The sequence below is a fragment of the Scyliorhinus canicula genome, chromosome 2 (genome assembly GCF_902713615.1).
Source record: "Scyliorhinus canicula chromosome 2, sScyCan1.1, whole genome shotgun sequence".
In the NCBI taxonomy this organism is placed as follows: Eukaryota; Metazoa; Chordata; class Chondrichthyes; order Carcharhiniformes; family Scyliorhinidae; genus Scyliorhinus; species Scyliorhinus canicula.
This window is the reverse complement of record NC_052147.1, coordinates 183,036,675-183,063,510: the sequence shown is the minus strand read 5'-3', so window position 1 is coordinate 183,063,510 and position 26,836 is coordinate 183,036,675. Positions and strand designations below refer to the sequence as shown.

The 26,836-nt window shown below is 45.4% G+C and overlaps 1 protein-coding gene across 6 annotated transcripts in view; it reads left to right on the top strand.

Moving 5' to 3' along the window:
* The window catches only part of pms1 (PMS1 homolog 1, mismatch repair system component), a 174,339-nt gene that overhangs the window by 135,450 nt on the left and 12,053 nt on the right, over positions 1 to 26,836 (top strand). For 2 of the 6 annotated variants that reach the window (XR_005459749.1, XR_005459748.1), the window contains exon 13: positions 1,128 to 1,379. Coding sequence is in view for 2 of the 6 variants with exons in the window: in XM_038789157.1 (XP_038645085.1) it covers positions 1,128 to 1,292 (165 nt within the window). In the remaining 4 variants the exon portion in view is untranslated. Of the gene's footprint in view, positions 1 to 1,127; positions 3,218 to 26,836 lie in introns of those variants that run through there. The other 4 variants (XM_038789157.1, XM_038789156.1, XR_005459750.1 and 1 more) reach the window with 3 other exon arrangements.

Genomic DNA, 26,836 nt, shown 5'->3' with positions numbered 1-26,836 from the left:
TTCATCTGAAGAAATGGCCACTTGAATGTAATAGTATAAAGCTGTCAGCAGCCTGGAATTGGACAATGGGATAAGGGAACATAAAGATAACTTGAAGTGGGACTAAACACAGCTGAGTGTCACAATGGACGGAGTACACCCCTCCAGTGTGTGCAAATTTTAAATTAATTTCATGGCTCTGTTTATAAGCAAGAATTATGCTTCACTGATTAAAATATTTACCGACACCAAGTCAATGTCATTATCATATTGATTCACAGCTGAATTTCTTACAAATTAAAAGAAAACGTGATTTTCGCTGTGCGAACTTTATCCTGAAAGCTAATTTTAGAGTTTCAGGACAAAATATTTTTAAAATCTATTCTTTGTATTTCCTTATGCAATTTAGCATACACTCCATTATGAAGGTACTCAAGTTTTCAAAACCGAGGCTAGTTTCAGGAATGCCTGGTTTATGTACTTGCGCTCTTGATCTTTGTCCTTTGCCCCTTCGTTCCTGCCAGTCGCAGGGGCCAGAACCTAGGGCAAAGAGCAGAGTCCGTGACGTGTATACACAACCTGCTTGCTCTGCACATCTTCGTGATGGGTGAAGCTGGGAAGTACATTTTTAATTCGAGTTCCAGATTTCCTACCTATGTATCATACTGGGGCAAAGCCAAATAAATTATTTTCTGATAAGTCTGGGACACTGCAGCTTTTCAAGCAAAGTGCTTTTTACGCTGGAAATCTCAGTGTAACAAACTGGTTGTTATGTCAATATATATCAGAGTGGTAGTGCAGGTTGGTATCTGCAGTTCTTTCACATGGTGAATACGTGATCTGTTCTGTTATCAGTTACCACCAAGTTGTAGTTTGAAGCTCCCCATAGGGAAAAAAAATTGAGGAAGGAATTCATAATGCTCTTCTTGGATTATTACACCTTTGTATTGTATTACAGCACAAGGAGCAAAAGACTATAAATTGTGAAGGGAAGCAGGGATGGGTGGGGCAAAAATATATATATTTTAACATTGTGAATGTGTATTTGGTGCATAACACTATACTCAAAAAGCTTGTAGATCACAACACATTGACTATAATTTTGCATAAATATTTATTAAAATGTATCTGTTTATACTTTTCCGAAGGGAGAGGCTGTTCGTCTGACTCGACAGTTACCTCTGCGTTTCTCAAGGGAAGACATAGAAGATACAATGTTAAGGATGCAGCAACAACTGGGAAAAGACTGCAGAAGTTGCATTCATGGCCGTACATTTTTGCATCATTTAGCAAATATACCAGAAATTGATTGATGGGCACAAAGAACAGCAGAGCTGACCCGAGTCAATTGCTGCAACTGAGCATGCAGAATAGAGGTGAAGTGATGGAAATCTTTTAACGTAAGCAAAAAAAAACATGTGGAAGCTTTGGTGCACAATTTCTTGTATCATTTTTGCATTCAATGAATTGTAAATTAGAATGCCCTATGTTCTAAATGCTGTTTCTTTAAAAGTAAATTCTTTCATTTTATGTGAACTTTATTTCTAAATTCCTCATTATAGCAATTAGGACCTAATATAAACACCATGTGCATTTCTGATGGAATAGGAACAATTATTTAGAGCTGTACCCATAGCACCTTAGCATGTTCAGACTTATTGTTTGAAGTACCGCAGCATAACGACAATGGGATGTGTAATATCAGGATTCAGAGATAGGTTTCAGCCTTCGTGTCCTTCTTATTTTCCACCTTCAGCAAAAAGATAAATGTTGAAGTGCTTCTATTACCGCACCCCTCATTATGCATCAATTCCCAAGCACGCCATCTGTTCCTGTGACTTTAATAGTGCAAATCAGTAAATCAGCAGCTAGGACAAGAACAAGGGTGTCGTGGACCGATTTATTTTTCTCACTATGCCTTTTTCCCTGTGCGATATAAGTTATCCAACAAACAAGCTGGAATCAGAGATTTCCACACTGGAGATTTTTTCCCCTTTAAACGTACTGGTATAGACTCCCGAGTCGAGCAGGCATGTTGTATGTTTAATGCTTGGAAATAACTAACAGAATGATACTTGTAAAATAAAAGGAGAATTTTGTATAATCTCACCAACCGAGACTGCTATTTATCAGATTTGATGACTGGGGTGGATTACATTTACAGACTATTCTCATACAAGCATTGCGTACACCTTTTCAGCAACACAAACTACACCCAGACATCAGTCATGTTTTCCAGAAAACAAAAAACAGATCTGTAACCAAATTTGAGACACCTGGTGCTGAAACATTTTTATGGATTTCAGTTCAGTTATTCCATGTAAAACCTGTGTTTCCAATTCTACACATACTTTCTTTCTCCCCCACAGGGAGAAAAGGTTAGTTCCATTACATTTTCTTTCCTAGATTAAAAAAAAATTAGAGTACCCAATTTTTTTTCCAATTAAGCGGCAATTTAGCGTGGCTAATTCACCTTACCTGCACATCTTTAGATTATGGGAGTGAGACCCACGCAGACACCGGGAGAATGTGCAAACTCCACACAGAGAGTGACCCAGAATTCTTTCCTGTACATGTGGTCCTCTAAGTGCTATATGTTTGATTCCTCTCAAAGTTCTTTTTTTCCTCTCTTTAACGATCACTTCTGTGATCATTTGCGAGAATATATAGAATGGAAAAATGTGAGTTCTACCATGTCCATTGTGTTGTAGTTCCTTTTTCAAGATTCCTGATATGGAGAACTGTTGTTATCCTGGCTTTCCGATTTGCAATTTCATTACTGCTGTCGAAGCAGAAAATGCTGCAAAATCTCAGTAGGCGAGGCAGAATCTCTGGAGAGAGAAACAAGAGTTGTCAATTGTATTGGTTAATGACCTGTCATCATCTGTTCTGATGGCTGGTCATCAACCAAAACATTAACTCTGTTTCTTTCCCACCACAGGTTGCTGCGTGTTCTGCTAAGTGTTTGCAACGTTTTGTTTCGATTTTAGATATCCAACATCTGTCGTATTTAGCTTTCATTGCAGTAGTTTCTTCAAATTGGACTTATTCCCATCTTTTAAAATATAATTACAGTACTATCCTTCATTCATGTTTTCATATTGCTAAAATTGTATTTTTATGGTTCTAACTGTTATGTTGGACTGACACTGGTTATTTGGGCCAATCCAGTGTGACTTTAAATTTTTCCACTTGTCCTGTTCATATTCTTAACACATTAAATTGGTTGTACTCATCATTTGTGGCAGCATTTCATGTCTGTGATCAATGTTATTTCTTGACTGATTTAAGTTTCAAATTTCTGTAAATTGACTTAGTAGACTGATTGCCTTTGAAACTAATTACGATCCTTGGGCGGAATTCTCCCATCCCGGCCGTGGTGGGTTTGGTAGCAGAGAATCTAGCAGGTGCCAAAAAGTCAGAAACCCGCTGGTGTAAAATCTTGTTACAATTCTCCCATTGGTAGCATGAAAGCCATTTGCATCTCATGGCATCCAGTCAGACCCTCCAATCTTGAGTCACACCAATGTGAAATTATGTTGTTTTAAAACCCAATTGCTGAGGAGTGGAGTACACAAGGCGGTCCTCAGCTCGCATGAGACTTTAAGATGAGTGAAACAAAGGCTTTCTGCTATAGTGTTGTGCTACTTCGATGGCCTGTTCACCACTCTGCTAGGGCAGACCAGTTCCTGCCCCTCATCTCCATTCCAAGCTGGTCTTCATGGACAGCACCATGCTGCTGGATTCATGGACCATCCTGTGCCACTGTCTTGGATCAGTGCTATGCCTGTGGTTGCAGGGTACAGGGGTCTCATCCCTAGTACCACAGGCCGTGTCTATTTGAACAGGACTGTGCTGTGGGGCTCATGCAGCCACTGCAACAAAGGCCCTAAGTTCGGCCAGGGGAGGAGAGCAAGATGAGGCCATGGGTCGGGGAGGGGGCATGGCCTGGCAAAGACGAGAGGAACAATGTGGAAAGAGGGAGGAAGGGCAAGGGCTAGCAGAGGGGAGCGAAGATGGATAAAGAAGACAACAATGGAAGGCAGAGGGAGGATCAAGGGGAGGGAAGCTGCACCCTAACAAGGCTGCATGAAAAGACCACAGATGATATTGACACGCTGGTCAAATGGGCAGAACAGTGGCAGATAGAATTTAACCCTAAAATGTGTGACATGATGAATTTTGAGAGGAACTAACAAGGCAAGGGAATACACAATGAACAGTGGGACTCTGGGAAGTGCAGAGGACCAGAGGGACCTTGGGGTGCATATCTGTAAATCTCTGAAGACAGCAAGACTGATAGATAAAGTAGTTGAGAAGGCATATGAGATACTTGCCTTTATTAGCTGAGGCATAGAATATAAGAGCTTATGATGGAGCTGTGTAATATGTTTGTTTGGCCACAGCTAGAGTACTGTGTGCAGTTCTGGTTGCCACACTGTAGAAAGGATGTGATTGCACTGGAGATGGTGCAGAGGTGGTTCACCAGGATGTTGCCTGGGCTGGAGCATTTCAGCTATGAAGAGAGACTGGTTAGGCTGCCGCTGGTTTCCTTAGAGCAGAGAAGGCTGAGGGGGTGATCTGATAGAGGTGTACAATATTATGAAAGGCATTGATAGGAAGGAACTTTTCCCCTTGGTCAATATAGGGTCAGTATCCAGCGTGCATAGATTTAAGGTGGTATGTGATGAAAAACTTTTTCACCCAGAGGGTGTAGGAATCTGGAACTCACTGTCTGATAGGGTGATAGAGGCGGAACCTTCACAACATTTAGGAAGCATTCAGATGAGTGCCATTGTATACAAGGCTACGGATCAAGTGTTGGAAAATGGAATTAGATTAGATAGGTGATTAATGGCCGTCACAGACATGATTGGTTGAAGGGCCTCTTTTTGTGCTATAAAACTGATGATTTTGAGACAAGGAGATCAAAGGGGTACCACATTGTTTACTGGAAGAGCATGCACAAAGCTTTCGGGAGGGGTGCCAGAGGTCCAAGTGGGGCATGGAGGTATCGCACTTGATTGGCTTGGGTGGAGGATGGTTGAATTGAGTAACAGTCTTCTTGAGACTGCTACCCTTTTCCCTCTGGCTTTCTGACATCATGCATTGTCTAGCAAAGACAGGTGGGCTGAAGCAAATGATACGGATGTGCTGGATTGGTGTTTAAATATGGACCTTCAAACCTGTCAGCTAACGGCAGGTAGACAAATCAATTGCCGGCCCCCGAGCTGACTCGGAAAGGAACTCAACTGTCCGTAATTAATGAGGTTTTGAGTGCAGAATCTGGCTCTGGCCTGTGGGAAAGGTACTCCCAGAACCCCTGCCACCACATTTAGTCTCAGAAAATGGAGAATTCCGTACCTTATTTCAATTTGAAATATTTAGATCAAAACTTCATAGTTTTTACATTGCTACGGCTGACCCTAATGTAACTCTGCTGATAACTTCTGCCCATACAGTGCAATGTTTCCAGCATACTTCAATGCAATGAAAATTATCAGGGAAACATTGGAAAGACCTAAGCCATCCCTAGGAATCCCACCTTAAACTCTGTAACCTCATCATTGATTTCATCCCCTTCCCTTTCCAACGTGTCAGGTGGAAGCAGAACATTTGCACCGTTAGCATTCTCTTCAACCCATTGCTAAGCTTCTTACATCATATCCTGTCCATCATAAAAACTGCTTTTTTCCATTTCTCTAATATCACGTACCTTGACTGTTCTGCCCTTGAACCTGTCAGTCAGCCTTTGTCACCCTCAGACTCAACTATTCCAACCCTCCCCTAGCTTCCCATCCTCCACACTCAAAAATTTTAACACATCCAAAACGCTGCCAACATCCTTTCCTGTATTAAGACCCACTGATTTATCACCCCAGTCCTTGAAATGAATGAAATGAAAATCGCTTATTGTCACAAGTAGGCTTCAATGAAGTTACTGTGAAAAGCCCCTAGTCGCCACATTCCGGCGCCTGTCCGGGGAGGCTGGTACGGGTTGACATACATTGGTTCCTGATCCCCAAGTCTACAATTTCAAATTCCCATCCTTGTTTATATCTCTACTGTACAACTGTACCACCAACTCCTAAAGACTCATTACTCTGCCCCAGTGCTTGCTTTGGTTGCCAACTCTAGTTTGATGTATTCCTGGAGATTTGGGGCGAGATTCTCTGGCTTCCTTGCTGTCAATGGGATTTCCCATTGAATCCACCCCACACCACCGGGAAACGTGCAGCATGGGTGTACCATCGGAGGGACTGGAAGATCCTGCTGGAGCGGGCAGCTGAAAGATCGTGCCTTTGATCATCACATGACATTACTCTTGTGTTGCTTAATCACATTACATTTGAGCGTGTGACATTTGCCCACTATATGCAACGGTTGTTGTATTTACCATAGTATTTACCATGCTACATTCAATATCTTCCAATAAAGAGCATGGATTTTGTGACATAGGATCAATCTGTGCCTGTAGCTATCAACACAGACAGCACAACAACTTTGTGCTGCTTGCTATTTAACATGAGTGTAACATGCAGCCAGTACTAACCGTGCTTCTGAGTGGCTGCATGCCTCAGCAGGAGAGAAAGGCTTGTGCGAGGTTGGCACCATTTATGAACTTATGAAATAAGCACAGCGCTACAGGGAGAATGTAGGGAGTTGGCACCAGGTAAATTTCTCCTCCATTGATCCAGCACAGACATGGTGGGCCAAATTACCTTCTTCTGTGTCATAATAATTCTGTGATTTAAAGCTGGCCGGCATTCATCACAGTCAGCCTGCGCTTCTTAAAGGAGAAGTGTATTGTGGCTTGTGCAGGAAGTCCTTCTATTACTGATTCTTACCTGCGAAAGACAGAAGAATGGCTTGACATGAGAGGGAGAACGCTCCCAAGAGTTTCCAATGTTGCACTGAAGGCCTTGGTCGATGAGATGCAGACGAGGAGAGAAGAACTGGACCCACAGAGGCCTTTCAGGCAACTCTCAACTGTGCAACTGGGTAGGTATGGTGGTCTCTGCCGTTCATGTAGCTCCAGATGCAGTGCTGCAAAAATATCAAAGAACTCAGTGAAAGTATCTTCAAATGTCATACTTAATGCACCCCAATCACTCACTTACCAACAGTCTCTGTAATGATTCACATTTATAGCTTCAGCTCACTTTTCCACACTTAATACTGCTGCAGCTTTCATACCCATATCTCACAGCTTGCATACGCTCCCAACTATTCAACTATGACAGCTACATGACTCCATCAGATTGCACTTCACTCAGATACACGTCTCCCTTTCAGAGTAAGGTGGCACATCAGTAGAGACAGCAAGTACTAACCAGCAGGGAACAGACACTACTGCATGTCCTTACCTTCATGCAAGCGATGGCTATCATTGGAGCAGTCATTGTTGAGTCAGTGTCCAGTGGTGTGGCTAAAACAAAAGATGGTATTCTCATACTTAATCTTTCTTCTCTCATCCTACCTCCTTCTCACCCCACAATCTATGCAGCTAGTGTAAGCATGTACCTCTCCCTGTCCGCGCCGCCCCTCAGCACAACCCTGTCCTGGTGCTTTTCTCCTTTTAGATACTGAAACTGGTCAGGCAGTTGTGCAAGAACAGATGGTAGAACAGTGAAAAAGCGACTGATAATGAAGAAACACTTTCACTCAGTATCACCCTCATACCCACCAGCCCAAATACTGAGACTGCACTTCATTCAGATGATAGTTCAGAGGTGAGATTTGAACTTGGCGAGACACTGGGCACGACTGGTCTGCAGCCAAATCAGGGGAATGAGGATAGTGCAGGTGCCAGCTTGTCGTCGGGTGAGGATGGACACAATTTTTGCAGAGGATACAGTTGCGTGCTTCAATGGTACAGATTATGTAAGAAGGCTGATGGGCGGGCTCAATTAAATGCTTGGTCCATTGGCAGGCTTCCCAGAAAGTGTGTGTGCCATGTCAATGAAAGTGAAGCAGTCTGGCACCAATTTTGTTCAGAGCTTGGAGTCCATCCTTTCCAGTGAGTCTAACTATGATGCAGCATTTGAGGGCCGATGAATCAGCTTCCATTGCATTACAGACAGAAGCCACCCAATGTCTGAGTGCTGCAGTGGAAGCTCAGACTTCTGCCAGTCAAGGATAGCTTGCTGTCAGCTGCCATCGTGTCTACAGATACCAGTATTCATAAGGACTTTTGGGATGTCACAGCAGTCCAGCGATTTGTCTTCCAAAAGATTACAAGGAACGCTGAGGCACCACCCTAGGAAAGCAGCAGTGGCTCTGTGGAACATGAACCTGCTGCCCTCCCTGATAACAGTATCTGTGCTCCCAGCACACCCCTTCTATCAGAGCCCCTGCTGTTACCTAAAAACCAGTCAGTCTGAAGTGGTGCATCCAATTGGGCCCTCTTAAGGCCAGAGCTGCTTGAGCATCCCACAGAGTCACCTGCAGTCTCCTCCCTTAAAGGACAGTAGCCTTTCACCAGCCATGCTGCAGTCAATGGACTAGCACTGTGCACTAGGACAGACAAAGCCAAATCAAAGATAGACATTAAGGGCATGCATGAGGGTAATTAGTTAACTTTTGTATACAATAGGAGTGATTGATTTTAAAATTTGTATTGGGATGTTTATTTTGTGTTGTTTATTCTTTTTGGATTGTGACCAAGAAGACACTATAGTGATCGATGACAGAAGATAAGGTTTGGCATTGTTGGTAAATTAGGGTTGCGTTTACTGGTATTAGTGTCAGATGAGTGGTTCACACACAACCAGCTTGAAAGAGAATTTCTGGTGCCTACTCCCTTCTTCATCTTCCTGCTCCTTGCCATATTGCTGGTGGCAAAGGCTGTGCTGTCATAATGGCGAGGTTGTGCAGCATGCAGCAGACCACAATGAATCTTGGCAACTGTCTGCCAAGTACTGCAAGGCTCCTCCAGAACACGCCAGGCAGCTTTTTTCAGCATGCCAATGTTCTGCTTCATCACATTTCATGCAACAACATGCATTTTGTTGTATGCATGCTGCCCACCTTTGCATGGATTGTGTACTAGTCATTGGTCATGTCATCAGCAGATCTTGTCACCCAATTGCCACAATTTGGGTTTGCTGTTGTGGCTCAAATGCAGATGACACAGCAGACTACACAGAATGATGACATTGGCCTGTACCTTCCTCTCTGGCAGTGACTTAAGTTGCTGAAGCACTGCATATGCAGGGCATGACGACCAGGAAGTGTGGGCATAAGGACATGCTGGAAACACAGTGTTCAAACTCCTGGCCGGTTTTCTTTTACAAGATTGAAGCCCTGCGCTGAACCAACTGAATGAAAAATCCAGCTACAGCGTTAACTTTGATTTGATTTATTTATTGTCACGTGTACTGAGCTACAGTAAGAAGTATTGTTCTGTGTACAGTCTAGACAGTTCGTTCCATACATAAAAAAACAGGATATACGATAGATACACAATGTAAATACATAGACACAGGCATCGGGTGAAGCATACGGAGTGCAGTACTACACAGTAGAAAAGATGTGTGAAGAGATCAGTTCAGTCCATAATTCAGGAATCTGGTAACAGCCGGGAAGAAGCTGTTTTTGGATCTGTTAGTGCGTGCTCTCAGACTTTTGTACCTCCTGCCCGATGGAAGAAGTTGGAAGAGAGAATAACCTGAGTGGGAGGGATCTTTGATTATGCTGCCTGCTTTCCCAAGGCAGCAGGAGGTGACGGCAGAGTCAATAGATGGGAGGCGGGTTCGCGTGATGGACTGGACGGTGTTCACGACTCTCTGTAGTTTCTTACGGTCTTGGGCTCACCCGTTGCCGTACCAGGTTGTGATGTAGCCAAATAGGATGCTTTCTATGGTGCATCTGTTAAAATTGATGAGTCAATGTGGACGTGCCGAATTCTCTTCGTTTTGTGAGGAAGTATAGGCACTGTTGTGATTTCTTGGTCGTAGCATCTATGTGGGTGAACCAGGACAGATTGTTGGTGATGCGTACTCCTAGCAATTTGAAGCTGTCAACCATCTCCACCTTGGCCCTGTTGATGCAGACGGGTATGTACGATACTTTGCTTCCTGAAGTCGATGACCAGCTCCTTAGTTTTACTGACTTTGAGGGAGAGATTGTTGTCATTACAGCACGCCATTAGATTTTCTATCACCCTACTGTACTCTAACTCATTGTTGTTTGAGATCCAACCCATTACGCTCGTGTCATCAGCAAACTTGCAGATGGAGTTGGAGCCAAATTTTGCCCCACAGTCGTGTGTCTGTGTATAGGGGGTATAGTAGCGGCAATGTATGTAGCCTTGCGGGGCCCTAGCATTGAGGACTATCGTGGAGGAGGTGTTGTTTATTCTTACTGATTGTGGTTTATGGGTCAGGAAGTCAAGGATCCAGTTGCAGAGGGAGGAGCCAAGTCCTAGGTTTTGGAGTTATGATATGAGCTTGGCTGTGATTATCATGTTGAAGGCGGTGCTGTAGTCAATAAATAGGAGTCTGACATAGGAGTCCTTGTTGTCGAGATGCTCCAGGGATGAGTGTAGGGCCAAGGAGATAGCGTCTGCTGTGAACCGGTTGTGGCGGTAGGTGAATTGCAGTGAACCAAGGCATTCTGGGAGTATAGAGTTGATGTGTTTCATGACCAACCTCTCGAAGCACTTCATAATGATAGATGTCAAGGCCACTGGATGGTAGTCTTTGAGGCATGTTACCTGGTTCTTGTTTGGCACCAGTATGATGGTGGTCTTCTTAAGTTGGGAATCTCAGAATGGAGTAGGGAGAGGTTGGAGATGGCCACAAACACACCCGCCAATTGGTCCGCGCAAGATCTGAGTGCACAACCAGGGACTCCATTAGGACCTATTGCTTTCGAGGGTTCCCTTTCAAGAAGGCCGATCTGACTTTGGAAACTGTGATGGTAGGTATGGGTGTGTCCAAGGCTGCTGAGGCAGGTAACAATGGATTGATGGTTTCCGGCTCGAAACGTGCATAGAATGCATTGAATTCATCGAGGAGGGTGTGTGCAGCTGCCGGAAATTTTACTCAGCTTTGCTCTGCAGCTCATTATGTTGTTTAAACCTCACCACAAATGATGAGAGTCTGTGTTGTTAGTCTGTGACTCTAGCTTGGTCTGGTATTGTTCCTTGGCATGTTTTTGATGGTTTTGCGGAGGTCGTATCTGGATTTCTTGTATAGGTCAGGGTCACCTGTCTTAAACGCCTCAGACCTAACCTTCAGTAGGGAGTCAATCTCCCGATTATACCATGGTTTCCAGTTGGGGAAGTTACGTATTACTTTCTCTGGCACTCAGTCTTCTACACACTTGATAATGAAATCTGTGACGGTGGTGGTATACTCGTTTAGGTTGGCCGCTGAGATCTTGAATATGGACCTGTCCACTAACTCCAAGCAGTCGCGTAGGTGCTCATCTGTTGTCTCGGATCAGCATTGCACAACCTTCTTAACCGGATTCTCATGCTTAAGTTTCTGCTTGTATGTCGGGATGGTCCGATTTTCCAAAGTGCGGTCGGGGATGGATCGGTAGGCGCCCTTGATGTGTGTGCAGCAGTGGTTAAGGCTGTTGGTATCCCTGGTGGGACAGCAGATGTGTTGGTAGAATTTTGGCAGTGCACTCTTGAGGTTGGCCTGGTTGAAGTCCCTAGTCACGATGAACAGGCCACCGGATATTCTGTTTCACTGTTATTTATAGCAGTGTACAATTCATCAAGCACCTTCTTCACTTCCGCCTGAGTGGGATGTGGACCACCATGATAATGGCAGAAGTGAACTCCTGTGGAAGGTAGTACGGGCGGCACATCGCGGTCAGGTATTCCAGGTCCAGGGAGCAGTAGTTCGCCATGATCGCCACATCCGAGCACCAGGAGGAGTTGATGAGGTGGCAAACCCCTCCACAGACCTGGACCACTTGCCTGGATTTTAGGTGAAGTTTTTACACCTTTTTATTTGCGGCCTAATTTTTCGGTCTGGCAGAGGCAGGAGACATTGGGAAACATGTTTCAGCAGTTGCTGCTTTGGGTCTTTGAGCTTGTTACGTTGACAATTGAAATGTCCAAACCCTCCCCTCCCTCCATCCCCTTTCCCTCCCCCTTCCCTCCCCCCCCCCCCCCATCATTCTCCTGTCCTCCCTCCCCTTCCACACTTCCCTCCCTCCCCTTCCTCTCTTCCCTCCCTCCCCTTCCTCTCTTCCCTCCCTCCCCTTCCTCTCTTCCCTCCCTCCCCTTCCTCTCTTCCCTCCCTCCCCTTCCTCTCTTCCCTCCCTCCCCTTCCTCTCTTCCCTCCCTCCCCTTCCTCTCTTCCCTCCCTCCCCTTCCTCTCTTCCCTCCCTCCCCTTCCTCTCTTCCCTCCCTCCCCTTCCTCTCTTCCCTCCCTCCCCTTCCTCTCTTCCCTCCCCTCCCCTTCCTCTCTTCCCTCCCTTCCCTTCCTCTCTTCCCTCCCTCCCCTTCCTCTCTTCCCTCCCTCCCTTCCTCTCTTCCCTCCCTCCCCTTCCTCTCTTCCCTCCCTCCCCTTCCTCTCTTCCTCCCTCCCTTCCTCTCTCCCTCCCTCCCCTTCCTCTCTTCCCTCCCTCCCCTTCCTCTCTTCCCTCCCTCCCTTCCTCTCTCCTCCCTCCCCTTCCTCTCTTCCCTCCCTCCCCTTCCTCTCTTCCCTCCCTCCCCTCCCCTTCCTCTCTTCCCTCCCTCCCCTCCCCTTCCTCTCTTCCCTCCCTCCCCTCCCCTTCCTCTCTTCCCTCCCTCCCCTCCCCTTCCTCTCTTCCCTCCCTCCCTTCCTCTCTTCCCTCCCTCCCCTTCCTCTCTTCCCTCCCTCCCCTCCCCTTCCTCTCTTCCCTCCCTCCCCTCCCCTTCCTCTCTTCCCTCCCTCCCCTCCCCTTCCTCTCTTCCCTCCCTCCCCTCCCCTTCCTCTCTTCCCTCCCTCCCCTCCCCTTCCTCTCTTCCCTCCCTCCCCTCCCCTTCCTCTCTTCCCTCCCTCCCCTCCCCTTCCTCTCTTCCCTCCCTCCCCTTCCTCTCTTCCCTCCCCTTCCTCTCTTCCCTCCCTCCCCTTCCTCTCTTCCCTCCCTCCCCTTCCTCTCTTCCCTCCCTCTCCTTCCTCTCTTCCATCCCTCCCCTTCCTCTCTTCCATCCCTCCCCTTCCTCTCTTCCATCCCTCCCCTTCTTCTCTTCCATTCCTCCCCTTCCGCTCCTCCCTCCCTCCCCTTCCTCTCTTCCATCCCTCCCCCTTCCTTTCTTCCATTCCTCTCTTCGCTCCCTCCCCTCCTCCTCTTCTCCCTCCTCTTTCCCCTTCCACTCCTTCCTCTCAACCCTCCCTCCACTTCCCCTCCTCCCTCCTTCCACCCTCCCTCCCTCCCCCTCTTCCCTCTGCTTCCCCTCCTCCATCCCTCCCCTTCCCCTCCTCCATCCCTCCCCCTCCCCTCCTCCATCCCTCCCCTTCCCCTCCTCCATCCCTTCCCCTCTCTTCTCCCTCCCCTTCCCCTCTCTCCTCCCTCCCCCCTCCCCCTCCCCTCTCCCCTCCCTCCCCTCCCCTCCCCCTCCCCTCTCCCCTCCCCTCTCCCCTCCCTCCCCCTCTTCCCTCCCTACCCGTCTTCCCTCCCTCCCTTCACCTCTTCCCTCCCTCCCTTCCCCTCTTCCCTCCCTCCCTTCCCCTCTTCCCTCCCTCCCTTCCCCTCTTCCCTCCCTCCCTTCCCCTCTTCCCTCCCTCCCTTCCCCTCTTCCCTCCCTCCCTTCCCCTCTTCCCTCCCTCCCTTCCCCTCTTCCCTCCCTCCCTTCCCCTCTTCCCTCCCTCCCTTCCCCTCTTCGCTCCCTCCCTTCCCCTCTTCCCTCCCTCCCTTCCCCTCTTCCCTCCCTCCCTTCCCCTCTTCCCTCCCTCCCTTCCCCTCTTCCCTCCCTCCCTTCCCCTCTTCCCTCCCTCCCTTCCCCTCTTCCCTCCCTTCCCTTCCCCTCTTCCCTCCCTTCCCTTCCCCTCTTCCCTCCCTTCTCTTCCCTCCCTTCTCTTCCCTCCCTTCCCTTCCTCTCTTCTCTTCCTCTCTTCCCTCCTTTCATCCTCCCTCCCCCTTCCCCTCTCTCCTCCCTCCCCCCTCCCCTCTCCCCTCCCTCCCCTCTCCCCTCCCTCCCCTCTCCCCTCCCTCCCCTCCCCTCCCCTCTCCCCTCCCCTCTCCCCTCCCTCCCCCTCTTCCCTCCCTACCCGTCTTCCCTCCCTCCCTTCACCTCTTCCCTCCCTCCCTTCCCCTCTTCCCTCCCTCCCTTCCCCTCTTCCCTCCCTCCCTTTCCCTCTTCCCTCCCTCCCTTCCCCTCTTCCCTCCCTCCCTTCCCCTCTTCCCTCCCTCCCTTCCCCTCTTCCCTCCCTCCCTTCCCCTCTTCGCTCCCTCCCTTCCCCTCTTCCCTCCCCCCCTTCCCCTCTTCCCTCCCTCCCTTCCCCTCTTCCCTCCCTCCCTTCCCCTCTTCCCTCCCTCCCTTCCCCTCTTCCCTCCCTTCCCTTCCCCTCTTCCCTCCCTTCCCTTCCCCTCTTCCCTCCCTTCTCTTCCCTCCCTTCTCTTCCCTCCCTTCCCTTCCTCTCTTCTCTTCCTCTCTTCCCTCCTTTCATCCTCCCTCCCCCCTCCCCTTCCCCTTTTTGCTCCCTCCCCCTTTTTCCTCCCTCCCTCCCCTTTACAGATCGATAGAACCGTTGTGTTAAACTGAGGCAATAGATTTTGCAAAAAATATGTTAAAATGTATGTATTATTTAGCTGATAATGTTAAATGTTAATTGGTTTCAAAGTTTGTATTTATAAAATTATTTTTGTTAATAAATGTTTTACATTAAACTTTATAAACTTCTTCAAGTGTCTCACTGAAACATAACATTTAATTATGAGATGATTATAAATGAATAAGTGAATTGAAGCAAACAAGACATAAACATATTTAACACAGGTAACATGGTGGCACATGAGTTGGCACTGCTGCCTCACAACCCAGGGACCCATGTTCAATTCAGACCTTTGGTAACTGTGTGGTGTTTGTACATTATCCCCGGGTCTGCATGGGCTTCCTAGAATTATGGAACAGAACCATAGAATTCCTACAGTGCAGAAGGAGGCCATTTGGCTCATCAAGTCTGCATCAACCCTCTGAAAGAGTACCCTAACTAGGCCCACTCCTCCTTCTTGACCCTGGAACCTAACCTGTGCATCCATGGACATTAAGGGGCAACTTAGCATTGCCAATCCACCTAACCTGCACATCTTTGGACTGTGGGAGGAAACCAGAGCACCCAGAGGAAACCCACGCTGACGCGGAGGGAAATGACAAAGTCCACAGAGACAGTCACCCAAGGCCGGAATTGAACCCGGGTCCTGGCACTGAGGCAACAGCACTGTGCCACCCTGCAGCCGCCATTTCCTCTGGGTGCTTTGGTTTCCTCCCACAATCCAACTATGTGCAGGTTAGGTGGAATAGCCTTGCAAAATTGCCACTTAGTGCCCACAGGTTAGGTGGGGTTATGGGGATAGGGCATGGGGCTTGGGCCTGGATAGGATGCTCTTTCGGAGTTTTGGTGAAGACTCAATGGGCCGAATGGCTTTCTTCTGTACTGCAATGATGCTATAAACACAAGTTTTTGAAAAAAAAAATCAAATGTTACAAGGAAAAGACAGCAAAATGCCCTGGGGACCTTTTAAAATCTTATGTCCATAATCTAAATTAAAACATACAAACATTTCTAAGCATGCCACACATAAAGTTATATAATAATATACTGCAGATTTAAATAGTTTCACACATTTAAAACAAATAACCAAACCTTTGTTCACTTACAAATAATCACCTTTAATCATAAAAAAATTACTTTAAAAGAATCAACAACAACAGCTGTTTAAAAGAAAGATTAAAATATTGTTTACAAAACTTCTACATGCCTTCAAAACACTTGTTAAAAAGGTTGCCTGTTGTTTTCTATCTAAATTTACTGTTTAAATGCCTGCCCTCAATGGGTGCTCCCAAGCAGGCCTAGTCAGACCGGGGCACTGGAGGCCGAGACTGCTGAAGGGAATGGAAGGTAGGACGCATCTTCCAGGCGCAGATAAGTAAACAGTTTTCTCTATTAAAATTGGCAGCCCTTGGTTTCCCGCCGCCAGCCAGCAGTTACGATCCGTTGTGATTGTTGCCAGAATACCAGGCATTGACCTGCATCACACACTAACTAGATGACAAGGGAGTGGAATAAAATCAGAAAGTGATGCAAAAGCTCACCAAGTCTGGCAGCACCTGTGGAAAAAGGAACAAAGTTAACATTTTTGAGTCCAATATGCGTACTTTGGAAAGATGAGAGAATGATATCCTTTTGCTTGCAGTATTTCACAGAGTTGACATATTCTGCTGTTTTTTTCCAGCAAGAGAACATGAAATGTCAGCTCCCTTTGAACAATGAGATTCAAGGGCCTCCCATATGCAACTGCTGTTGGCATATTGTGAGATGTTGCATATTCTGCAGCTGCAGCCTGGAAGGACCAGCGTAGAAGTTCATCATAATGGTTGCCTTCATAACCATTGGCAGCATGGTCCATACCCTGCTCTGAAGTGAAAATTGTAACTGCAGACTTCCGCAGTTTCATCCTTAGTGTAGTACATATCTCATTCCTTCCTGAACACCCTCGGAAATGCAGCCTTCTGCTCATCCTTCCCCTCCAACCCCTCTTCCGTCTTCTGGCACTATGTCACCCCCATGTGCACTTTCTGCTAGTCATGCTGTATTCAATGAGAAATGCTTACTAGTGCACCCATATCTCGGAGCAACCCGTTTGTGCAGAAGCATTGAAGTCAGTGTCGACTCTTTCAGTACCTAACACACCACCAAACATTAACAACTTTAAAAGAAGTCGAGAAAGAATTGAACGTTTGAACAATCGTAGCAACAGTCAATAGAAAGCAATCAGCAACAAAGCTGTAATGAGTTGATTATCCATTGAATAGCTGAGAGAGTGGCCTTCTTACAATTGAATGTGTTCCACTGTAAGTGTTCAAGCAACATCATTAGCTGGAGTATTGAGGTTCAAAATAGTAATGTTGTTGTCAAATCATTGCTCTATACTTCCAGCTGACTCACCTGGTGTTTACTGAAGTCCTCACCAACGTGGCATCTGGCGTGACGTACATCAGACCTTTGTCTGATCAGCACCATTTTGAACTTCTTACCATCACTTGCAACACCCAAAAGACGGGTATTATGCAGCCGGATTCTGAATTGTCGACTTTTTTGGAAAGATAATTTATTGAAGGTATATCCAAAGCATACAGAGAATACAGAAGTAGGAACAGTCCATAACACACAACATCGAACACCGCATAGCAGATTAACAATGCACATAACACTAACAATACAATGCAACAGGAACCCCACATATATACAAGTACATCGCCACCATCCCCAACAACATTCTTTTGAATAAAGCAAAATAAACTACCCCCCCCCCACCCCTTAACAATCAAGAATTACTGTACCCTGTTCCCCACTGACGTTCTGGTAAAAAAAGTCGCTGAATAGCTTCCACCTCACGGAGAACTTGATTCTCTCCAAATGAGGAAACTCAGCAAGGTCCCATACCCATGACCCAGTGGTTGGCAGTTCTGCAGCACACCAATTAAGCAAAATACTCCTTCGAGCTAGTCACGGAGGCGAAAACCACTACATCGGCCCCCTTTCCCACCATGACACCAGAATCCTCAGACACACCAAAGATAGCTATCCTTGGAGAAGGCACGACCAATGCCCCACCACCCAAGGGAACAAATCCACCTCTTTACTTAAAAAGGCCCGTATCTGGAGATACCTAAACTCATTATCACTGGGCATTTGATAGGCCTCCATCAGCTCAGTTAGGTCCGCAAACCTCCCACCCAAAATCGGGTCCTCAAAGCATTTCATCCCCAGGCGGTCCCATTCCTTAATCTGGCATCCAATCTCGCTGAGACAAATCTATGGTTACCACTAATCGGAGCCTTCTGTACATGCCCTCCAAGCCAAAATGTAACCGACACTGATTTCAAACACTCGAGTGGAAACCACTACTGGGTTTGATGAATACCTGCTTGGCAAAAAAGGAAGGGGAGCCAAAGCCAATGCCCTTAAGGAAGTCTCTCTATACGAGGCCTCCTCCACTCTGCATCATACTGACCTCTGGTCCAGCAACCATCTTCGGACCATAACAATATTAGCAGCACAAGTGTAACATTGAAAATTGGGAAGGGCCAGGTCACCCCCTTGTCTACTCCTCTCCAGACAAACTCTTTTAATACGGGGAACCCACCCGCCCACACAAAGCCCAGGACAAGCCTATTGATCTTTCTGAAAAAGGATTTGGGCAGAAAGATTGGGAGATTCTGAAAGGCAAAAAGGAACCTCGGCAGGATCACATCTCAATAGTCTGAACTCTCCCGGACAAAGATGGAGACCATCTGTCCCACCTTTTAAACTTCCCTTTCGTTTCCTTTACTAAGCATGTCAGATAAAGCTTGTGAAGCTGTGCCCAATCCCATGCTACCTGAATCCCCGGATAGCGAAAGCTCTTTCTAACCAGGCGAAACGGGAGCCCACTCATACACCCCTCCCGTCCTCCGGAGCCAATCAAGAACATCTCTCGCTTTGCCATATTAAGTTTGTATCTGGAGAAGGAGCTGAATTCATTGAGAATTCTCAGAATCTTATCAGTAGACTCCAAGGGGTTGGAAACATACTGTAGGAAGACATCTGCATACAAGGAAAGCCGATGTTCCACCTCCCCCCCCCCCCCCCCCCCCCCCCGCTTAATATCTCTCCACTCTCCAGACATCCAAAGTGCCATTCTCACAGGCTCGATCGCAAAGACGAATAGTAAAGGAGAGAGTGGGCACCCCTGCCTCATCCCACGCTGCAGAGTGAAATACTCAGAATTAACCCTGTTAGCAGAGATGCATTCCTTTGGGGCTATATACAACAGTTTAACCCAATTCATAAATATCTGTCCGAACCCAGTGGCTCCAAACTGTCAAATATATGCCCATTCCACTCAGTCGAATACCTTCTCGGCATCCATTGACAGCACAACATCCACCTCATTTCCTCCTGAGGGCATCATGATTACGTCAAGCAACCTCTGTATATTGAGCGCCAACATTCTATCTTTTACAAATCCAGTTTGATCCTCTCCAACCACATCAGGAACATATCCCTCAAAACAGGTAGCCAAGATCTTGGCCAGAAGCTTTGCATCTACATTCAGGAGTCAATTCGGACGTTAAGATCTGCATTGCTCAGGATTCTTGTCCTTTCTTTGAATAAGGGAATCCCGTGACAACGTACGGGGGGGGGGGGGGGGGGGGGGAGCAGCCCCTCTCCAGTGCCTTATTGCACATTCATACCATTAATGGATTCAGCAACGTACCAAAACATTTATAAAATTTGGCTGGTAACCATACAGTCCTGAGGCCTTCCTTGATTGCAACGAATTCACACATTCCAGCAGCTCCTGCAGACCTCCCGGAGCCCCCAATCCTTGCGCCCTAGCCTGACCCATACTCTGAAACTCCAATCCATCCAGGAATCTACATCTCAGTTTGACTCCCGTTGACGGTTCCAATTAATATAGCCTTCAATAGAAGGATGCAAAGATTTTATTAATCCCTGCTGGGCCCATCACCACCTCTCACCCCTTGCCTTAAATCTACCTATTACCCTAGCAGCTGTCTGCTTCCTTAGTGGTGGGCAAGCATCCTACCAGACTTCTCCCCATATTCGTACATGAACACCCTGGCTCCGTGCAGCTGTCTCACTGCCTCCTCTGAGGTGACCAAATTCAACCCCATCTGGAGACTCTGATGCTCCCTCAACAGTGCTTCATCTTGTGATACCAGGAATCTGCGATCAATTGCTAAAATCGCCACCACCCATCTTGATTGCTCTTCTCACTCCACCCTTAGCCTATGCACCCGGATCAAAATGAGTTCTCCCCTAACCACAGTCTTCAGTGCCTCCCACAACACACTGGCGGAGACCTCACCAGTGTCATTGTGGTCCATATAATTGCAAATGACCCCTTCCAAAATCTCACATATTCCCTTATCCGCAAGGAGACCAACGTCCAATCTCCATTGAGGTCTACAAGTGGATGTTTTTTCTGCCCACAGGTACACCCAGTGCGGGGCGTGGTCAGACCCCACAATTGCCGAGTACTCTGCCCCTGCAACTCTAGGAATCAGCGACTTGTCTAAAATGAAAAAAATCTATTCGAGAATAACATTTGTGAACATGTGAAAAGAAAGAAAACTCCCTTGCCTTAGGCCTCCCAAAGAGCCACGGATCTATGCCTCTGATGAGCTGCATAAATTTTGACAGCTCCCCAGCCATCGCCGACATTCTTCCAGACCCAGGGCTTGATTGGTCCAACTCTGCGTCCAGGACTTTAATAAAGTCTCCCCCTCAGAGGAGTCTGTGTGAATCTAGGTCCGGGATCAGGGACAGAACCCGCCCCACATCCCTTCCATTTACTAGTTTTCACACCAGTATGGTGCCCCCCCCCGCACGAGGTCCGCAACTGTCCTGAACCGACCAAAACACCTATACCCGATCCCAGACAAATAAACAGGAAAGTACCCGAGTAAATCAATACCTCCCTCCCATCCTCCCCATCTCCCCAGCTCATGAGCACCAGACCCACCTCATTCGAACGATAAAGAAAACTGGAAGGAGAGTGATAGATAGAGGATCATAATAACAGTATTAGAATACATAGCAATCAAACTAACAACACAATCCCAAATGACTCAGAACAACAACATTTTAATAATTTAAAGTATTTACAAATTCCTAATTCCCTGGTCTCAAAGAAACTTAGCCGCCTCTTCCAGGGTGTCCAAGGAGTATTCCTATTTATGGAAGGTGATCCACAGACGGGCCGAATAAGGCATTCCAAATCTCGCACCTTCCTTGTGGAGAACTTTCTTGACTTTATTAAAATCAACATGGAGTTTACCAAGTTCCGTACCTCAATCGGAGTATATCCTGATAATGCTCCCCTCCCATGAGCTCTTCTTTACTTGCCTGGCCACCTCAGGATTTTTTTTACCTTGTCCAGGAGTCGATACAGACGAACCACAATCGCCCATGGTTGTTCACCTGCCTTTGGTTTCCTTCTCGGCACCCTGTATGTGCGGTCAACCTGGGTGGGGGGAGGGGGTGATTAAACACCTCCTCAACAACAGCTTCCGGGACAGCATCTGTGCCACATACTCCGATGCTTGCGAACCTTCCAAGCCCCCAGGGAGATCCACTATCCGACATTCAGCCGCCGCTCTCGATTCTCAAGCTCGCCTACCCTATCCCGTACCTTTTCAAAGCTGCCTGCAATCAAGGAAAGCTTTGCTTCCATCATGGCCAGCCAGTCCTCATGGTCGGTGGCAGACTCCTCCATTTTTTTGGAGCGAAGCGCCCTAGGTCCCAAGCCGCTGCTGAACCTTTTCCACTGTCGTTTTTATCAGGCCAATGACCCTTGTCAGATCTTCGGAGGTTTCCATCCTCTGCATTTGAAATTGAATGGTTAAAAAGTCCACTAATTGTGCCATAGACCATTGGCCCTATACCACCGCCATCCCACCCTCCAGAGTCTGTCTGCTGCCCGTTATTTTCATTGGATGCATGTTGGACCGCTCATACAGTTTGCCGACACCTTCGCAGACTGGACACCAGATTTCAAGATTGCGCTGAGAAGTCCGATTGGGGCTTTGGGTAAAAAGAAAATTCCCCGCATGCGAGCCACCAAGTCCATGGCCATCAACCGCATGGCCGCCACCAAAGTCTGAACTGTTGACTTTTGATTTTATAGTGAAATTAATACCGTAATTTCTAAATTATAGAAAGAATACCAAAGAACTGAAAAATTTAAGGCTACATAATGTTAAAATAAAAATTACTCTGATTTTGCGACAGTAAGTTCCACTTATTCAACAAAAACATAATTGATGCACAAACTTCTACATTTTTTGTACAATTTTATTACTTTGTTTTTATAACTTTCGGTGTATTGTACAATAAATAAATTCAAACCAAACAGAATTCAATTTACTGATTTACATATCCCACAGTGGGATCCCAACTCTTCCCAAACTGCTTCTCCACCTTTCTCTTCTCTGCTCAAACCTTTTCTTCCTTAAATCCACCCATTTGACCAAGTTGTTGGTGTTTGCTGCTAAATATTTTCTTCTTTAGCTTGGGATTCTTTTCTTCTGGTTACACTTCTCTGAAGCATCTTGGGACATTTTTCTCCATTACAGTTGCTATATAAATTTTATGTTATTACAGTTGGCCTCTAGTTCTTTTAGCATGTTTTGTGCTTTTCCTGAACTATTCACTTGTGTTTTTTCAGCTAGTTTTTCAGCCCTTTCATATATCCCTCGTTTCTAATATACGGTGGACATTCTTGAGCATATTTTACTTCCCCGCCCTCAATTTCTTTGCATTTCTTACTGTTGAAATTATCTTTAAATGAGTTCCTTTTAATCAGATATCTGATTTTTCATGTGTAAGTATTTCCTCTACCCTATACTAAGTATTACATGTTATCTGTCTCTAGTTATCAGTTTCTTCCCATGAAGAAGACCTGAATTGTTCCTAATTATTTCAGGATCACTTAGTTGACCAGGGTTATTAACTTTTTTGTGTCCTTTTCCTTTTGTTCAAATATTTCCATACACACTTGATTACTTTAACGAGGTGGTACACAGCAATTTTCCAAAAGTGGCTTATTTTTGTTGCTATTGGGAAATTTCAATGAAAATAACTTGCAGTAAATCTTATTTCCTGGATAGGTCTATTATTTGACTGGCACTTAAATCATCCCAATAAATAGGAAAATCCAGTTCCATTTTGAACTCTCCAGCTGTAATTCTTTTTTTTTGCTCTGGTTTCGGTAAAGGCTTGATTGTGGTACCTTTGCCCATTCTGTCCTAATCTTTCATCTTTAACACTTTGGCCTGGATTTATATAGAATAAACATATCTCTTTGCTGATGCTGTGATTTTCCACTGTTGTTTGGATTATAAATTCTTAAGTATTCCACTGGCTGCAATTTGACATGTAGCACAAGAAAAATAAGGAATACTAGTGGAATGCAAGAAAAGAATCTTTGGCCGAGCTGTGAAGCGTGGGCTAGATTGGAAAAGTTATACTATACTGTTTATTCCACAAACCTCTGCTTTTCAGTATTTAAACTCACAGCTGGAATACTGCCTTGCAGACATGATTTCCAGTGTCTGAGAATATCCAATATCACTTTTCTTCCTTTATTTGCCTTATATTCTGATGTGAATTGTAAAGGATTTTAAAATTTCTAATGTCCTCTTTTACAATATTCTATCCAGCTCGGAGTTTTGCGTGGGTTTAAAGGTTTGAATGACATTTAACTTTTTTAAAAATCCTTATTCCTAAAATTGGGGTTTAGCACTAAATCTGGTTACTCTGCCAGAATTTATTTAATATTGCATCAAAAAGAGAACTGGTTAAAAAGATAACTAATTAAAAAGGTAACCAACTGTTTTTACACAGACTTTTCAAGGCTTAAAAATAGTGCCTTTACTTGGAATTGCTTGATTAATTTTAAATTGTCGATTTTGTGTAAAAAAAAAAGTGTAAATGTTGCACAATTTTGATGGCTAATTTGCTCAAGCGATAAGTCTCTCAAATTGGTTGTTAGTTAAACAGAAATAGTTGGATATTTAACTAAATCATTTGCACTAAAGGTTGGCATGGTTAATGCAAAAACGAGTAGTCAAGATGCATTCCGTGTGCTTAGCAGTTTACAAATTCATGAAACTTAAGGCCAAGATTTGAAAAGAGCTGCAGGTTGGAAGACAATTATCCGATTTAACAGAATGTTGGATTCTGTATTAGATGAGGTCCTTTAATTTGATTATAGACAGTTGAGATTAGTCTATATACTACTTCGTCTTTTGCTTGCTGAAGAATTGTTCCATCATTTTGAATGAGAAATGCAAAGCCCACATAGACTATTCTTCAACAAGAATGCTGCATAATTTTAGCTCAAAGACCAGGCCTTGATGGTGTTTACAGCATTACCAGAAAAGAGAGGTGGCAGTAAAGCACAAAGTAATTAAATGTTTAAAATAATATAATGGAACTCCTTTTCTATCCCAATTTGCTTATACACCCAAAATGAATGAAGCTCTTGTTGCCATGAAAGCTGAGGTCCAAATCTCCCATTGTTTAGTCCACACACAGCAGTGAAAGGCATGTCACAGATCAATGGAAGCTGATGCCTCCGGCCATAATGGACTTAAGTTCTGTACAATGAATTTCTTAATTTTACTTTCAAATATGTTCGTTTCTTACAGCTGAACTTGAATTGGGTCTGAATTACAATCTTTTTGAAAAGCATTTATTGAGTTTTTGGCCCGGCAGACAATCTGAAAAGATAGAAAATGCAATGCTTTCTTTGAATTGAAGTTTTGTGAATAATTATGTTGCATCAATACAGAGAAAGCTACATTTATAAGTTCCACTGATTATTTACTGCAATTGAATCTCTGACATGCTGATTTCCCGGTGTTCCCGACACCCTTGACACCTCATGTTAAATTTTACTGTTTAAGGATTTTTCTGTACATTGAAAGAAACAGAAAACTGAAACACCTAACCTCACTAGCCACCAGTATCCACTTGAAATACCATTTGACAGTGGATCTCAGTATCCAAACAAAAGCAACAGCAGATAAGGTGACACCCATTCCAGAGAAGGATAACCTTTATGCAAAGTATAGGGACTGACAGCTTTCCCTCAGTAAAATAGCCAGATTCTTGAGATGTATGCATGGTTGATGACCATATACTTCTTGACTACGTATCTGTTTCATCCTGGGGATTCTTCCAAAAGATGGAGCATTTTTCTGCAGATAGACAGAATCCATCTTGCAATTATGTAGATTTTAAGTGTTGTACTGCTCTTGCTGGATTTTGCCAAATCATCATCAAGGTTTAAGATGCAATATTTTTAGTGTTTATAAATGAAGTAACAAAATTTGATTTCACAGACTTTCAGTTTGAAAATCAGTAGGGTTTACTGAATAGCTTTTTTCAACTAAGATGTGAGTCATTAGTTCTGTGAGAAATCTTAATATTAATCTAAATCCTAAATTAACCTAAATCCTCGGTCAATCAGAGTTGATTTTCCAATCAATCTGTTTCATTTTCCCTGTGGTATAAAATTGTTGTGATTATTTAAAATTTTGCATTCATGTATTTGTCCAGATGAGTGCAAGATAAAAAGCTTCAGCAACATGTCTCTAATTTCAGCAACATTCAACCTTAATATTGTTTCCATTGTTAGTTATAGGTCTACATCTGTGAATGTTGTTGATGAACATTCCTAGCTAAGAAAACATGGAAGATAATTCAGGCCTAGAAATCTTACGCAGGATTCAGAATTCCTGGATCATTGTCCGAGGTATTTTGTTAATTCAATGGATGGAGATATCAAATCCATATATTTTACCCTCTTTAACAGTCCCCTTCTGGAATTAAATAAAGTCACTCCAAAAAAAAACAGTAACAATCTGAATATTTTGCTTATTTGGATAAATGTTACCAATAGGTTGACATGCTGAGGGAGGCAAGGGAGGAGATTGCACATTTGCTGGTTAGATGGGCAGAAAAGTGACAAATGGAATTTAACCCTGAAAGGTGAGGGTAATGCATTTTCGGAGGACTTACAAGGCAAGGGAATATACAATGAATAATAACATTGTTATTGGAGACAATTTTCAAATCTTCTCTGGTCACAGGGCTGCAGGGCAGCTAATGTACCATTATTCAAGAAGGGTGGTAGGAATAAACCAGGAAATTACAGGCTGGTGAGTCTAACTTCAGTGGTAGGGAATCTGAAGGACAGAATCAATCTCCACCTGGGGAAACGAGGATTAATCAAGGATAGTCAGCATGGCTTTGTTAAAGAAGATCATGGGTGCCATTTTCCCACCGCGCCCGGCACCAATCTCATTACACTGGGAGAGGCCCAAAAAGAGAGGCTTGTGCCGAGTGCGAGTCACCTGACCCCTGGTGCCCGTCACTATCTGGATCACACACTCGCTGGGCATGATCTAGATAATCATATTTAAATTAGCCTAAATATGCACAGACAGTATGAGGCCACATTCTCTCAACCAGTCGGAGTCACCGGCGAGGCCTCACCTGGGCACCGATTTGTACTGGTCTCCAAAATCGGAGACCAGGCATGATGGCCACTCCCGAGGCTTGAAGGCCAATGGAGCCCTCAGGTGTTTGGGGACAGAGGGCACTGCCCCGGCACCTGGGAAACTTGGCAGTGCCTCAGGGTGGCACTGTCCAGGGCAGTGCTGGGTTAGTATTGCCAGGAGGCCAGATTGGCACTGTCAAGGAGTGGTGCCTGAGGGGCCATTCCATGTAAGGAGGGTGAGGGGTGTGTGGAAATGAACAGTGGGGGGGGAGGGGGGGGTGAAGGCAACATGAAATTTGGGGGAGTGATGAAGGGGATTGAAAGTGGAGGGGCCCTAAAGGTGGAGGGCCTTCAGCAACCACATAGTATCTCCATGATTCAGAAAACTTGACCTGATCGTACATCTTCAATATTATTAACCTTCTGACTAGTGACAGTGTTTAACCAAGCAAACAATGAAAATAAATCAATTGTGCTAATGGTGTCCGGGTCCTTGGCAACAACTTGCAGACCTCAATAATGCCCCACCATTGGGGCAGCACGGTAGCATGGTGGTTAGCATAAATGCTTCACAGCTCCAGGGTCCCAGGTTCGATTCCCGGCTGGGTCACTGTCTGTGCGGAGTCTGCAC